The sequence below is a fragment of the Tachypleus tridentatus genome, chromosome 9, assembly GCF_004210375.1.
Source record: "Tachypleus tridentatus isolate NWPU-2018 chromosome 9, ASM421037v1, whole genome shotgun sequence".
Classification (NCBI taxonomy): domain Eukaryota; kingdom Metazoa; phylum Arthropoda; class Merostomata; order Xiphosura; family Limulidae; genus Tachypleus; species Tachypleus tridentatus.
The window spans coordinates 159,660,412-159,678,404 of NC_134833.1; the positions used below are offsets into that span (position 1 = coordinate 159,660,412).

The following is a 17,993-nucleotide window of genomic DNA, read 5'->3' on the forward strand; positions in this document are numbered from 1 at the left end:
GTAGTTAGCATTGTATTGACAACAGTATGTATGTATATATATATATCTGTAGTTAGCATTGTATTGACAACAGTATGTATATATATATATATATATCTGTAGTTAGCATTGTATTGACAACAGTATGTATATATATATATATATATATCTGTAGTTAGCATTGTATTGACAACAGTATGTATATATATATATATATATCTGTAGTTAGCATTGTATTGACAACAGTATGTATATATATATATATCTCCGTAGTTAGCATTGTATTGACAACAGGTATGTATATATATATATATCTATATCTGTAGTTAGCATTATCGATAACAACAGTATGTATATATATATATATATCTGTAGTTAGCATTGTATTGACAACAGTATGTATATATATATATATATCTGTAGTTAGCATTGTATTGACAACAGTATGTATATATATATATATATCTGTAGTTAGCATTGTATTGACAACAGTATGTATATATATATATATCTGTAGTTAGCATTGTATTGACAACAGTATGTATATATATATATATATATCTGTAGTTAGCATTGTATTGACAACAGTATGTATATATATATATATCTGTAGTTAGCATTGTATTGACAACATGTATATATATATATATATATATCTGTAGTTAGCATTGTATTGACAACAGTATGTATGTATATATATATCTGTAGTTAGCATTGTATTGACAACAGTATGTATATATATATCTGTAGTTAGCATTGTATTGACAACAGTATATATATATATATCTGTAGTTAGCATTGTATTGACAACAGTATGTATATATATATATCTGTAGTTAGCATTGTATTGACAACAGTATATATATATATATCTGTAGTTAGCATTGTATTGACAACAGTATGTATATATATATATATCTGTAGTTAGCATTGTATTGACAACAGTATGTATATATATATATATCTGTAGATAGCATTGTATTGACAACAGTATGTATATATATATATATATATATCTGTAGATAGCATTGTACTGACAACAGTATGTATATATATATATATCTGTAGTTAGCATTGTATTGACAACAGTATGTATATATATATATATATATATATCTGTAGTTAGCATTGTATTGACAACAGTATGTATATATATATATATCTGTAGTTAGCATTGTACTGACAACAGTATGTATATATATATATCTGTAGTTAGCATTGTATTGACAACAGGTATGTGTATATATATATATATATATCTGTAGTTAGCATTGTATTGACAACAGTATGTATATATATATATATATATATATATATCTGTAGTTAGCATTGTATTGACAACAGTATGTATATATATATATATATCTGTAGTTAGCATTGTATTGACAACAGTATGTATATATATATATCTGTAGTTAGCATTGTATTGACAACGGTATATATATATATATATATATCCTGTAGTTAGCATTGTATTGACAACAGTATGTATATATATATATATATCTGTAGATAGCATTGTACTGACAACAGTATGTATATATATATATATATATCTGTAGTTAGCATTGTATTGACAACAGTATGTATATATATATATATATCTGTAGTTAGCATTGTATTGACAACAGTATGTATATATATATATATATCTGTAGTTAGCATTGTATTGACAACGGTATGTACATATATATATATATCTGTAGTTAGCATTGTATTGACAACAGGTATGTATATGTAGTATAGCATTATATATACATGTAGTTAGCATTGTATATGACAACAATATATATATATATATATATATATATATATCTGTAGTTAGCATTGTATTGACAACGGTATGTATAATATATATATATATATATATATATCTGTAGTTAGCATTGTATTGACAACAGTATGTATATATATATATCCTGTAGTTAGCATTGTATTGACAACAGTATGTATATATATATATATCCGTAGTTAGCATTGTATTGACAACAGTATGTATATATATATATATCCGTAGTTAGCATTGTATTGACAACAGGTATGTATATATATATATATCTGTAGTTAGCATTGTATTGACAACAGTATGTATATATATATATATCTGTAGTTAGCATTGTATTGACAACAGTATGTATATATATATATATCTGTAGTTAGCATTGTATTGACAACAGTATGTATATATATATATATCTGTAGATAGCATTGTATTGACAACAACGGTAGTATGTATATATATATATATATATCTGTAGATAAAGCATTATATGACAACAACGGTATGTATATATATATATATATATATATATATCTGTAGATAGCATTGTACTGACAACAGTATGTGTATATATATATCTGTAGTTAGCATTGTATTGACAACAGTATGTGTATATATATATATCTGTAGTTAGCATTGTATTGACAACAGGTATGTGTATATATATATATCTGTAGTTAGCATTGTACTGACAACAGTATGTATATATATATATCTGTAGTTAGCATTGTATTGACAACAGTATGTGTATATATATATCTGTAGTTAGCATTGTATTGACAACAGTATGTGTATATATATATCTGTAGTTAGCATTGTATTGACAACAGTATGTGTATATATATATCTGTAGTTAGCATTGTATTGACAACAGTATGTGTATATATATATATCTGTAGTTAGCATTGTATTGACAACAGTATGTATATATGTATATATCTGTAGTTAGCATTGTATTGACAACAGTATGTGTATATATATATATATCTGTAGTTAGCATTGTATTGACAACAGTATGTATATATATATATCTGTAGTTAGCATTGTATTGACAACAGTATGTATATATATATATCTGTAGTTAGCATTGTATTGACAACAGTATGTATATATGTATATATCTGTAGTATGTACAACAGATAGTTGTATGTATATAACTATATACATCACTTTACTATAGATAGTACAGATATCTATATATTTGTAATTAACTTCTTAATGGTTTAAGCTTCAACATTTTTATTTTTATCTTTCAATAATCACTGTGTAATTTTCTGCACAGTTTTCTATCAGTATTTATGGTGGTTTTGTATCAACAATACCATTACTATAAAACCGATGGTTTGTCAAAATGTTATTTCTGTCTGTACCAGTAATATAGTACCAACATCTTTTACTTCTATCTGTATAACACACAATATCAACAAGTTGCAGGCTTGTCAACGTGTGTACTTCTGTCCTTTGTTTTGTTTGTTTTTGAATTTCGCGCAAAACTACACCAGGGCCATATGTGCTAGCCGTCCCTAATTTAGCAGTGCAAGACTAGAGAAAAGGCATCTAGTCATCACCACCCACCGCCAACTCTTGGGCTAGTCTTTTACCAACAAATAGTGGGATTGACTATCACATTATAACGTCCCCACGGCTGAAAGGGCGAGCATGTTTAGTACGACGGAGATTACGAGGCGAACGCCTTAGCCCACTTGGCCATGCCGGGTACTGTCCTTTACAAAGCTCTCCTCGCCTCTTTCCCAGTGGCACAGCGGTATGTCTGTGGACTTACATTGCTGGAAACCGGGTTTTTTATAAACGTCGTGGGAAGAGTGCAGATAGCTCTTTATGTAGCTTTACGGTTAATAACAAATATAAAAAATCTTACCAAATACATATATAAAAATATGTCACTAACCTACTGTGTAAGTTTATTTTATTCAGCACTCAAAAGACAAAAACATCTATCTTTCACTTTGATCTGACTGTACATTCAAGACAACAGGCGAGCTATATTTATACGACAACAACATAAACATAAAAGGTTGACCCCTGTTTTATAAGCCCCTTGAAATGTAACAAGAGAGAGCGGGCGAGTACAAATTAAACGAGCATATTCATGCTATCCTAAGCTATTCCAACGTCTACTAACCTAACAATTAGTTTACAGAAACGGGGTTTGACTGACATCAGTTGGCTTGCTGTTACTCTGACTCGATCATATGCCAAGGACGTTGACTATCTAGCTCATTACAACGTCAGCATGAACGAGTGCAAATTTAATAGAGGTTAAAATGAAAACATCTAAATGTAACTGAAGTTTTATACAAAGACTTAATACAAATAAACAGTTGTATAAAGAGTTATATAACTACATATCCATTATCTCTAGTTACTACAGCACCATCACAAACACGATTTGAAACTTCGTAACATAAATATTATATGAAGGAGTTTCTGATTTAAAATAATGCTCATAAGAATTGTGTAACGCCTCCGCACGGAATTTCTCAATAACAAGGAAAGCTTGTAGTACAAATGAAGGAAAGACTTTGGCAAGTGTTGGAAAAATTATACCACTTCTTGGTCAGTTATGAGTAATCTTCCTTATTTATCGTGTAAAACAATAAAAATAATTCATTTTTCTAATAACGTCTCTTTCGTAAATACTTTTAAATTTTATATTGAAACTTAAGAAATCAAAAGACGTTGTCTGTACTTACACACAAATCTCATAGTTTTTTTCGCGAAGTTGAATTTATCAAACCATTTTTACTATATTCAATTTATTCTGTAAACTACTGACAACTACATCTCTTTACAAATTAGCGACGACATTAAATATAAGGCGCTTCTCAAATTGGAAGGCACAACGATTACGCCAGGGGCCCCTCAAATTACGCTCGAAATTTCATGAGAGTATTTTAAAAATATGACTTATAGAATAAAAAAATGTTTTTCGTAAAATTAAAGTTATATGAAATTAGACATTTAATTTTGGGACACAGCTTTTTATGTACACATTATTTTTTTCACAACAAAAACATCGATAGGTTAAGGGTTCCTTGGATTACTTAGATTATTTGGATCGCTTAGATCAGCGATTCTCAAGCACATGGCATATGTTAGACCATAACCTGGTACACTGATCATGTCATAAGCCTAACTTTCGGCCTATGTCTTCAGGAAGTTAGGTATAACTTCTGAACTATATGCTTTAACTAGTTTCACAGACTTACTTAACGCTATTTACATTTTCACCGTATTTTTAAAGTACATTTTAAAATTGAAACGAAGAGTGCTTAAGCCCTCTTGTCAAGTTTTATTGCAAGTATGTCAAGTATGTTTGTCAGAACATCAGAGTTGCATAATAATATTTTAACGGTTTCTATTGTTGGATGGATTCTTTTGAATTTTTCGGTTACATACGCTTATATTTTTTAATTTCCACGGTCAATCTAAATAATGTTTACGATAGACCTAACTTTAAACTAAACTAACAAACATCCAGTTACTTGATAATTTGGTATCACTAATTCTTCATCATAACACGAACTCAATATTCACAACAATTAACAGACAAACTTACAAAACTATGCACTGATTACTAAATAACTAAGTCACACTCCTAATTCACTTTTTATATTTCTGAGATTGCATACTAAACCTAGGAGAAAGTTTCAGGCAATAAGGTCACAACTGTCACGTTACATTAACATTTCTAAAGCTAAACAATGATAAATATCTATATTAATAATTTAGGCTACAGGAATAATAACATCCTTGAATCCTGATAAAAATGTCATCAAATATAACAACTCTTGTAAAGTCTACACCAGTGACTGTGCAAAGTGGAAAGCACTGACACAATTTCTTTCCAAAACATAGAGATAAAATGGGAATAAATATTTACTACATAAAAATCATTCCCGTTGCCTCAAAGCTTTCCACGTATTAGAAATTAGGCAAGGCCTAATATTTACCTCAAAGCCTTCCACGTATTAAAAATGAAGCAAGGCCTGATATTTACCTTATCTTCAGTTTGTTTTTTATCGCTTGCTTCCTCACTGGTTTCATTAGTACTTTGAGTTTCAAATGGTTTGGTAGTGCCATCGCTAGCTTTCTCTGGGGAATCGGTCACTGGTGGTGTTGGGGCCTCACTCGCTGCGTGGTCAGGAGAAGCAGGCACTTGGGCGTTGTCGTCTTCCTCTTTAACCTCGGCTGTCGCTGCTTGGGTTAGTGTGGTAGTCTCTTCTGTACATTTTTCATCACTACCTGACTGCTCCTGAGTATCTGATTTCTTCTGTATTTCTTCCGAAGGTTGCTTTTTTTCCTCGTTTGAAGCCTCTTCTTTAGGTTTGTCATCAGTGCCTTTGTCTTCTTCAGCTTCTTTCGTTCCTTCCTCAGCGCCAACTACCTGGTTTGTTTCTTCAGGTTTTGGCTCAGTATTTTCCTAAAAATATTTCAAGAGATAATTTAAATTACATTAATGTTTTGAAAAATACGGTATTAATTTGTTTGATTCAATTGACAATATATTGAGACAAAGCCAATGCCAAATGCGTATGCATTATCAAATTTGAAAAGAAACATTTGTTTAGTAAGAAATAAATGAAGATATACCAACTTAAATTTACAAGCTTTTTTTGTGTTGCATCACTGTAGTAAAATTAAAATTTGACTCAACATTTATTCAACTTGAGTAGTAAACAAAAGATACAACTGAAGTTACTTTGAACGATAAATAATCACATAACAATAGTATATGTTATTTTCAACAGTTAACAAAGGATCCAAACTTATTTTTAATTAGTGGCATTCATTCTGTATGTCTGTTAGCTTTTTTTTCTTTCTGCTTAAACATCGCGGAATGTATTTGGACAAAATTTAGTGGAATTGATTTATATATAACCAAAAGTTTTGGAATTTCGCACAAAGCTACTCGAGGGCTATCTGTGCTAGCCGTCCCTAATTTTGCAGTGTAAGACTAGAGGGAAGGCAGCTAGTCATCACCACCCACCGCCAACTCTTGGGCTACTCTTTTACCAATGAATAGTGGGATTGACCGTCACATTATAACGACCCCATGGCTGGGAGGGCGAGCATGTTTGGCGCGACGCGAGCGCGAACTCGCGACCCTCGGATTACGAGTCGCACGCCTTACGCGCTTGGCCATGCCATGCCGTAACCAAAAGAAATAATTCATTAGGCTTAGGTAACTGTGTAACGAAAATGTTATATTTGCATTCTCTTCAGTGATGTTGAAGTTAACTTTTACTTTGTGTGTGACGAAAAGTGAGATCAAAACGCAACCTACAATTACTTGGATTCTTGGAGAAGATGCGTAATTTTTTCACTAAATAACTTTAATATTCAAAAGTTAATTGAAGTTAGCTCTATTTCTCATTCATAGTTTAACTTTCATGAATTTTATATAAAAATTGATACACAGAATGTTTATAAAAACACATTTAAAATTATATTTAAACATTTTTTATCCTAAGCGAACAAAGTTTCCCCAGTGTTTCAGTAGTTTTCTAGTTTCGCAACGCTTGTCTATCTCTGTTTCGTTTATAGACTTGTTTTTTAAAAATAATATAGGTAGCTGTTTCATACATTATTTCGCACGAAGTAAGTCTAATGCCGAAATATTGTGAAACAAAAATCCTAAATACTGAAACAAATAAAAGTAATTTATTCTATTCTATTCTGATTCACAGCCATAATCAGATCTAAATGATAAATCAATAAAGAATTTTGGCGTCGATTTTCATTTTGATTATTTCATATTTCCCTCTTTTGTTTTTTACTTCAAGCATACTATTAATACACATACATCCTTAAATGTAAGTCTATCTTGAAAACGTGTGTGTGTTTTCATATAGCAAAGTCACATCAGGTTATCTGCTGAGTCGTCCACAGAGGGGAATCGATCCCCTGATTTTAGCATTGTAAATCCGAAAACTTACCGCTGTACCAGCAGGGGACGTTTCGAAAAAGGAACTGGAATATTCAATTTGATCAGAATCATGTGTGTAAATGGTTTAAACGACCAAATGAAAGGCCTGTGGTTCAGGAATATCCATTCTTAATTTTAAACTACAGACCAAAAGTATGGTTGCCAGATAGCAGCACTCGTCGCTACAAATGTTTTGTCCAGCTCTTTGAAGCAAATAATGGGATTGATTCTCAATTTTATTATGCACCCATAGCAAAAACGTGGAGCATGTTCAATGTATAATATATCGAACCTTTGATCCTCATACATGTACCAGATATTCTTCGTGGTACGTGTTTCAAATCTGCAAGAAAATTTACAGAAAACTAACCAATCACGTGCAAGCCACATAATTTGAACAATAAGCAAGAAAATCGGAAACCTTTTGAACTTCAAAGAATTTACTGATTTCTGTATCATGTCAAAACATAATAGTTTTTCTTATTGTCATCCAGAAGAACTTTGACTACTCACAAACGATTCTTAACTATGTCCAGAAGAACTTTGACTACTCACAGACGATTCTTAACTCTGTCCAGAAGAACTTTGACTACTCACAGACGATTCTTAACTATGTCCAGAAGAACTTTGACTACTCACAGACGATTCTTAACTATGTCCAGAAGAACTTTGACTACTCACAGACGATTCTTAACTCTGTCCAGAAGTACTTTGACTACTCACAGACGATTCTTAACTCTGTCCAGAAGAACTTTGACTACTCACAAACGATTCTTAACTCTGTCCAGAAGAACTTTGACTACTCACAGACGATTCTTAACTCTGTCCAGAAGAACTTTGACTACTCACAGACGATTCTTAACTCTGTCCAGAAGTACTTTGACTACTCACAAACGATTCTTAACTCTGTCCAGAAGAACTTTGACTACTCACAGACTTAACTCTGTCCAGAAGTCTTTCTTAACTCTGTCCAGAAGAACTTTGACTACTCACAGACGATTCTTAACTCTGTCCAGAAGAACTTTGACTACTCACAGACGATTCTTAACTATGTCCAGAAGAACTTTGACTACTCACAGACGATTCTTAACTCTGTCCAGAAGAACTTTGACTACTCACAGACGATTCTTAACTCTGTCCAGAAGAACTTTGACTACTCACAGACGATTCTTAACTCTGTCCAGAAGAACTTTGACTACTCACAGACGATTCTTAACTATGTCCAGAAGAACTTTGACTACTCACAGACGATTCTTAACTATGTCCAGAAGAACTTTGACTACTCACAGACGATTCTTAACTCTGTCCAGAAGAACTTTGACTACTCACAGACGATTCTTAACTCTGTCCAGAAGAACTTTGACTACTCACAGACGATTCTTAACTCTGTCCAGAAGAACTTTGACTACTCACAGACGATTCTTAACTCTGTCCAGAAGAACTTTGACTACTCACAGACGATTCTTAACTCTGTCCAGAAGAACTTTGACTACTCACAGACGATTCTTAACTCTGTCCAGAAGAACTTTGACTACTCACAGACGATTCTTAACTCTGTCCAGAAGAACTTTGACTACTCACAGACGATTCTTAACTATGTCCAGAAGAACTTTGACTACTCACAGACGATTAACTATGTCCAGAAGAACTTTGACTACTAAGACGATTCTTAACTGTCCAGAAGAACTTTGACTACTCACAGACGATTCTTAACTCTGTCCAGAAGAACTTTGACTACTCACAGACGATTCTTAACTCTGTCCAGAAGAACTTTGACTACTCACAGTCCAGAAGAACTTTGACTACTCACAGACGATTCTTAACTATGTCCAGAAGAACTTTGACTACTCACAGACGATTCTTAACTCTGTCCAGAAGAACTTTGACTACTCACAGACGATTCTTAACTCTGTCCAGAAGAACTTTGACTACTCACAGACGATTCTTAACTCTGTCCAGAAGAACTTTGACTACTCACAAACGATTCTTAACTCTGTCCAGAAGAACTTTGACTACTCACAGACGATTCTTAACTCTGTCCAGAAGTACTTTGACTACTCACAGACGATTCTTAACTCTGTCCAGAAGTTTGACTTTGACTACTCACAGACGATTCTTAACTATGTCCAGAAGAACTTTGACTACTCACAGACGATTCTTAACTATGTCCAGAAGAACTTTGACTACTCACAGACGATTCTTAACTATGTCCAGAAGAACTTTGACTACTCACAGACGATTCTTAACTATGTCCAGAAGAACTTTGACTACTCACAGACGATTCTTAACTATGTCCAGAAGAACTTTGACTACTCACAGACGATTCTTAACTATGTCCAGAAGAACTTTGACTACTCACAGACGATTCTTAACTATGTCCAGAAGAACTTTGACTACTCACAGACGATTCTTAACTCTGTCCAGAAGAACTTTGACTACTCACAGACGATTCTTAACTCTGTCCAGAAGAACTTTGACTACTCACAGACGATTCTTAACTCTGTCCAGAAGAACTTTGACTACTCACAGACGATTCTTAACTCTGTCCAGAAGAACTTTGACTACTCACAGACGATTCTTAACTATGTCCAGAAGAACTTTGACTACTCACAGACGATTCTTAACTCTGTCCAGAAGAACTTTGACTACTCACAGACGATTCTTAACTCTGTCCAGAAGAACTTTGACTACTCACAGACGATTCTTAACTATGTCCAGAAGTACTTTGACTACTCACAGACGATTCTTAACTCTGTCCAGAAGAACTTTGACTACTCACAGACGATTCTTAACTATGTCCAGAAGAACTTTGACTACTCACAGACGATTCTTAACTATGTCCAGAAGAACTTTGACTACTCACAGACGATTCTTAACTATGTCCAGAAGAACTTTGACTACTCACAGACGATTCTTAACTATGTCCAGAAGAACTTTGACTACTCACAGACGATTCTTAACTCTGTCCAGAAGAACTTTGACTACTCACAGACGATTCTTAACTCTGTCCAGAAGAACTTTGACTACTCACAGACGATTCTTAACTCTGTCCAGAAGAACTTTGACTACTCACAGACGATTCTTAACTATGTTCTCAAATTATCATTCAAAACAGTTACGTTAGTTACGTATCTCAAAAGGTCGAAACGCTGTTTTCTGCTTTGTTAGTAAAAGTGTTACTACCCATACCAACCGTCCTGAGATATATTTTTATGTCAAGTAGGTTTCTCGTCATCAAGAGTTAAGCTAGTTAAATTTCACTAGCAGGAGAGTCTTGGTAACGTTTGTGTTTGAATCTCATGAAATGTTTTCTGAATGGATTTCAAGTATTAAATTACTTCAACATAATAAAGAGGGATGAACACATTATGATAAAACCCTTTGGAATATGCAAATCAACAAGTCATGCGCCAACTGCAGATAATTTATATTACACATGTTAGTTCCACAGCGGCGTTATTACAAGGACTGTATATGATAAATAACTTGAAGTAACCAGTAGATCAAATTATTACCTCATACGATGCCATTAAAATTAAGTATGTTAATATTGGTCTATACAATGTAATAAATACTAATAAATACATTTAAAAAATCTAGAAACTTGCTGCAGTTTTGGGTTCTAATCCCTGCCACAAATTTTTTCTTTCACAGTTTTACTATGTTAAATAAATCGAAAATAGTATATAGGCACTTGATCCAATGCTAATTCAATAAACCTTATGTACATCAGAGACCTCAAAGAGTGTTTCTGAGATAGATTTTGTTTGTTTGTTTTGAATTTCGCGCAAAGCTACACGAGGGCTATCTGCGTTAGCCGCCCCTAATTTAGCAGTGTAAGACTAGAGGGAAGACAGTTGGTCATCACCACCCATCGCCAACTCTTGGGCTACTCTTTTACTACGGCTGAAAGGACGTTATAATGTTACGGTCAACCCCACTATTAGTTGGTTAAAGAGCAGCCCAAGAGTTGGCGGTGGGTGATGATGACTAACTGACTTCCCTATAGTCTTACACTGCTAAATTAGGGACGGATAGCGCAGATAGTCCTCGTGTAGCTTTGCGCGAAATTAAAAAAAACTCGGAATATTTATCAAACACAAACAAACGAAAAATTTCTGAAGCTTACATGAGACCGAGTGCACGAAAGCGTGCAATAAAGTCATCATAATCCGAATCGGATTAGATCCAGGCAAAGTACATTTGACTTCTAGGTAACATAGAAGATTTGAGCGATACAAGTGTTTTTTTTTTTCTGGAAATAAAATCTGGTGGATTACATTATTTTTACTAATATGGCATTATTCTTATTTTACATTAGGTCTGATATGATACATTACTTCAATAAGAATTTGAGTGGGGTATGTTCTATAGTGAGATATTTAAAAGTACACTTATTTTTATCAAATACAAAAGTCTGTTTTTGTTGTCATCTGACCTCACGTGCTCCGATAGAGGTCCGGCAGAGTGAAGAGCAGCCGAACCAACATCTTGTCGCAATAACTGAAGGGTGTTTTAAACTTGTAATTCAAAATATCTTTCTAGGTAAATAGATAGACGAATAATACTGGGTTTGAATCAGTATAATAACACGTAATAAATTACATGTGTAATTTGTAGTTGTTCTTGCTTATAACCATGCTAAGTGCCAGTGAACGCTTGTTTTTTTTGTGAATCATAAAGAAATGCTTGTAAAATATTAATACTTTCAATACATTTTAGTGAATTCAGCATAAAATTCAATCTCAGAATACCTATCTTTCAAAGTTTTTATGGGGGACATGTCCCCTGATCCCGGAACACTGGCATGCTTTGCACACTATTCTGAGTTGCCCGACTAATCCAAAATTGCTTCCTCCCCCCTTAGATGTTGTTCTCCATGCGCAATTAAATGAATTGTCGACCTAGCATGAAGTTTAATGTCCAAAAATGGTACTAGTGTTAATAAACATTGACATAATATGAAACATCAACTGAAAAACACTTTCGATCACAAAGTTTCAAATCTTACCATTGTTAAATTTTCTCTTTGAGGCAGGTGTCAGTTACAAGGTTAACAGGGAAGACACAACTAATTCGTCCACTGCTTGCTTAGACCCGAACTCTATTTTGCACTTATGTCGTGCTGAATGAAAATATTTAATTTGATATGATACATAAGACAAAGTTTCGGTTTAGAGTTTGGGTGAAGTCCTTCGTTCTTATACGTCACGACTCTTCTAACCAATCATGAAGCTTTTGAGCAGCGTGAGAATAAACTCTGAGAGTGAACATAATTGTGATGATGTGGTTCCATTATCTGTAATATAATCTGATAGCTCACTCGTCCCTCATAACTATACAAAGTGTTGCACAACGTTCCCTAAGTTATTTAATATATTGCAGACATAAAGTAATTATATTCTCAGAAGAGTGTTTTATGGATAGTTGAAAACAAGGTTGACAAATAATTGCGCAATAAATGTTCCAAATATTTGGACGATCGGGTTAATAAGCAAGCATTAGATTTGGATCTTTATGCATCTGTTTATACTACAAAATGGCAAACATGTTTGGTGTTTAGACAATGACAAATATTTCATAGAAATCGGATACGACATCATTTTGTGATGAAAGAAGTTCAAATTGTCTTTGTGTATGTTAAACGTTTAAAACGGTTAATTTATCAAATAAACATGTTATTATTCTCTCTATCAAATGTATTCTATTTCAGTAACAAAAACAATCATGGCTGATGGCACTACATATCAAATTTCATACAAACGAAAAGAAAACGCACATGAAAACAAAATGTAAGACACATGATAATAACGCCTCCTGGTGGTAACCACAGACTGATTGTAGAAGGCGACACTACCCAATGATTCATCACCACAAATTATTATTCCTTTTCCCCTGATATATCATAACATCTAATGAAGTTAGCCCTGAACCATGTTACTTTCCCGCCCAATTTTCTAATAACGAAATGAGAACACAAACACTAACGAACGTTGTTCATTCTAAATACCTTTATAATAACTGTCATAGAAAATTAAAGAATAACTTTTTTTACACGTTGAAAACAATGTAGTTACACTCTAAATATCAAATATCCGTGCATTTATTATTAAGATTCATATAACAGGTGGCGCTCTAGGCTCAAATCGAAATGCACGCACTAATTTAGCAGGAATAAAAGCAATTATTCCAGTTACTAAAAAAGTGTCACGTTACTTTAAACTTGGAAGTCTGGATAGTTTAGTGATTTTTATTTTGTTCTTGTAAAATTAATTTATCAAGTAAATTTCAGAGAATTTTTAAATCACACAAATGAGAGAAATCACGTGGCAGTGAACACACACCTCCTAGCGACAACCTTGGAACTGGTTTGTGTTGGTTAATAAACAAACGCCGTTATTAAAATACTTAAAACGTCACGTGATAATCAAGAACTTTAGTGCATTTCTATATTTTACACCAATCATTATCAGTAATTTATTTATCTCAGGGTATTTATTAAACATTACTTTAAAAAATATGTTTAATGGTTATTAGCCTCTAAACATGCACACATTTTTATCTCCTAGTCTAGACGGCTGAAACGTGACATTTCTAGTCTGGCCTCGTATCGTTATGCATTGTCTGCTATATTTGTATTTACCACAAAGCTACTGAGGTCATCTTCCGCCATCATGAGAACAACTGATCAGAAGGCAGACAGCCAACGAACAGCATCCTAACATTCATCAAGCACACTAAAGAAACGACTGCCGCTGTTATAACGCACTCACAGCTTACAGTCCAGGTAATAGTTTGTGGTATAGCACTGGGTTCGAACACAGATCGGCAGCACCAACTCCAGACCCCGACTGTTTATTAGTTAATATTTTCATTCATTCTCTACGTCTTGTGTTGTTAATTAACACATACACTTGTCATCGCTGCATGAAATGCATATTTGGTGTTCCATACGAAAGAAAAGCGCATAAAAACTTTGTCTATCTATGTTATTAACTGCTCAAAATCCAGACTTGGTTGCACATTACGATTTTTGTATTTATTTGTGTTGGTAATATTATACTGAAATATTGTAAGCTTGATTTAATAAAAATATGTTTTGACTTGGCATGTCTCTTGGCAAACGTTCAAACAATTGTTTTGTTTTTGTTTTGGAATTTCGCACAAAGCAACTCGAGGGTTATCTGTGCTAGCCGTCCCTAATTTAGCAGTGTAAGACTAGAGAAAAGGCAGCTAGTCATCACCACCCACCGCCAACTCTTGGGCTACTCTTTTACCAACGAATAGTGGGATTAACCGTCACATTATAACGCCCCCACGGCTGGGAGGGCGAGCATGTTTGGCGCGATTCGGGCGCGACCCCCCGACCCTCAGATTACGAAGAGCACGCCTTAACGCGCTAGGCCATGCCAGGCCTCGTTCAAACAAACACACCAATGAAACATACCAAAGATTAATTTTAACAAGCTTACTGGACGTTTAATAATGCTGATATGAAATATTTTATGAAAGACAATTTCTGAATGAATAATTCATATATTTGGAAGTTTCAGAACGAAATGTTTGAACAATTATCATTTTTTGTTTAAAAAAACAAAGATAAAAAAAGTTGTAACACTGAAATGTCAAATATTTATTCAAGCAAGCTTTGAAGCCACCTGGTGAGGAAATATATAATTACATTATACAATTTCAATCGATCAACTGGCATCCAGATTATTTTAATGTCGTAGCTAAACTACCGTTTAATAAAGAACTCCACTGGTACGTGCGATATATTTTGCAATAGTTCGACTGTTTTTCAATTTTAGAAATTCTGCGCAAATCAACACAAGGACAATCTGCGCATAATCACCTCTCACTTTGAATTGACAGACTTTATGGAAGGCGGCCAGTCAACAACACTTGTCGCCATATATGGAATGCTATCGTGAGATAATTTGTATGCCCACGGGCCACAAACCGAGAATTTTAAGATACACATTTTGACCCGATAACAGGAGTTTGAATTCTCTTTTCTCCCACCTAAATAATGAAAATAACCAGGATGTACGGAAAACTTTCACCGAATCAAAAGGTTTTCAAATAAGCAAAACTTCTAATTGTTTGGACTGCTGGAGATGCCATTAAATCAAACTGGGTGGATCATAACGAAACCTTGGAAAGAAGAAGAGGTTTGGCTTTCACACGTGCTCACTGGCGCGTTCCTGTTTTCAAGATTGTTTAAACAACTGTTGTTTTTAAAGACGTACAACATTTCAGTATTGCATATTACAAAAGTAAAAAAATAAAAAGTAAAATACACTTAAAAATATTAATTTCTTAAAGGTTGATCATACAAAGAATAGTGGGTGGATGATGGGATTGCGGAACAAACAAATCATTAAGGTTCCTTTGTTGTTTTACCAGGTTCAACAGTTTGTTGTTTTACCAGGTTCAACAGTTTGTTGTTTTACCAGGTTGAACAGTTTGTTGTTTCACCAGGTTGAACAGTTTGTTGTTTCACCAGGTTGAACAGTTTGTTGTTTTATCAGGTTGAACAGTTTGTTGTTTTATCAGGTTGAACAGTTTGTTGTTTTACCAGGTTGAACAGTTTGTTGTTTTACCAGGTTGAACAGTTTGTTGTTTTACCAGGTTGAACAGTTTGTTGTTTTATCAGGTTGAACAGTTTGTTGTTTCACCAGGTTGAACAGTTTGTTGTTTCACCAGGTTGAACAGTTTGTTGTTTTATCAGGTTGAACAGTTTGTTGTTTTATCAGGTTGAACAGTTTGTTGTTTTATCAGGTTGAACAGTTTGTTGTTTCACCAGGTTGAACAGTTTGTTGTTTCACCAGGTTGAACAGTTTGTTGTTTTATCAGGTTGAACAGTTTGTTGTTTTATCAGGTTGAACAGTTTGTTGTTTTACCAGGTTGAACAGTTTGTTGTTTTACCAGGTTGAACAGTTTGTTGTTTTACCAGGTTGAACAGTTTGTTGTTTTACCAGGTTGAACAGTTTGTTGTTTTACCAGGTTGAACAGTTTGTTGTTTTATCAGGTTGAACAGTTTGTTGTTTCACCAGGTTGAACAGTTTGTTGTTTCACCAGGTTGAACAGTTTGTTGTTTTATCAGGTTGAACAGTTTGTTGTTTTATCAGGTTGAACAGTTTGTTGTTTTATCAGGTTGAACAGTTTGTTGTTTCACCAGGTTGAACAGTTTGTTGTTTCACCAGGTTGAACAGTTTGTTGTTTCACCAGGTTGAACAGTTTGTTGTTTTATCAGGTTGAACAGTTTGTTGTTTTATCAGGTTGAACAGTTTGTTGTTTTATCAGGTTGAACAGTTTGTTGTTTTACCAGGTTGAACAGTTTGTTGTTTTACCAGGTTGAACAGTTTGTTGTTTTACCAGGTTGAACAGTTTGTTGTTTTACCAGGTTGAACAGTTTGTTGTTTTACCAGGTTGAACAGTTTGTTGTTTCACCAGGTTGAACAGTTTGTTGTTTCACCAGGTTGAACAGTTTGTTGTTTCACCAGGTTGAACAGTTTGTTGTTTTATCAGGTTCAACAGTTTGTTGTTTTACCAGGTTGAACAGTTTGTTGTTTTATCAGGTTGAACAGTTTGTTGTTTTATCAGGTTGAACAGTTTGTTGTTTTACCAGGTTGAAGAGTTTGTTGTTTCATCAGGTTGAAGAGTTTGTTGTTTTACCAGGTTGAACAGTTTGTTGTTTTATCAGGTTGAACAGTTTGTTGTTTTACCAGGTTGAACAGTTTGTTGTTTCATCAGGTTCAACAGTTTGTTGTTTTACCAGGTTGAACAGTTTGTTGTTTTACCAGGTTGAACAGTTTGTTGTTTTACCAGGTTGAACAGTTTGTTGTTTTACCAGGTTGAACAGTTTGTTGTTTCACCAGGTTGAACAGTTTGTTGTTTTACCAGGTTGAACAGTTTGTTGTTTTAGCAGGTTGAACAGTTTGTTGTTTTAGCAGGTTGAACAGTTTGTTGTTTCACCAGGTTGAACAGTTTGTTGTTTTATCAGGTTGAACAGTTTGTTGTTTTATCAGGTTGAACAGTTTGTTGTTTTACCAGGTTGAACAGTTTGTTGTTTTATCAGGTTGAACAGTTTGTTGTTTTATCAGATTGAACAGTTTGTTGTTTTATCAGGTTGAACAGTTTGTTGTTTTACCAGGTTGAACAGTTTGTTGTTTTACCAGGTTGAACAGTTTGTTGTTTTACCAGGTTGAACAGTTTGTTGTTTTACCAGGTTGAACAGTTTGTTGTTTTACCAGGTTGAACAGTTTGTTGTTTTATCAG

The 17,993-nt window shown here is 33.8% G+C and overlaps 1 protein-coding gene across 3 annotated transcripts in view; it reads right to left on the reverse strand.

The window, feature by feature from the left end:
• The window catches only part of LOC143226805 (uncharacterized), a 76,498-nt gene that overhangs the window by 5,645 nt on the left and 52,860 nt on the right, over window positions 1-17,993 (reverse strand). For 2 of the 3 annotated variants that reach the window (XM_076458240.1, XM_076458241.1), the window contains exon 3: window positions 5,781-6,203. In XM_076458240.1, the coding sequence (XP_076314355.1) occupies window positions 5,781-6,203 (423 nt within the window). Of the gene's footprint in view, window positions 1-5,780; window positions 6,204-12,720; window positions 13,787-17,993 lie in introns of those variants that run through there. The other variant, XM_076458242.1, reaches the window with a different exon arrangement.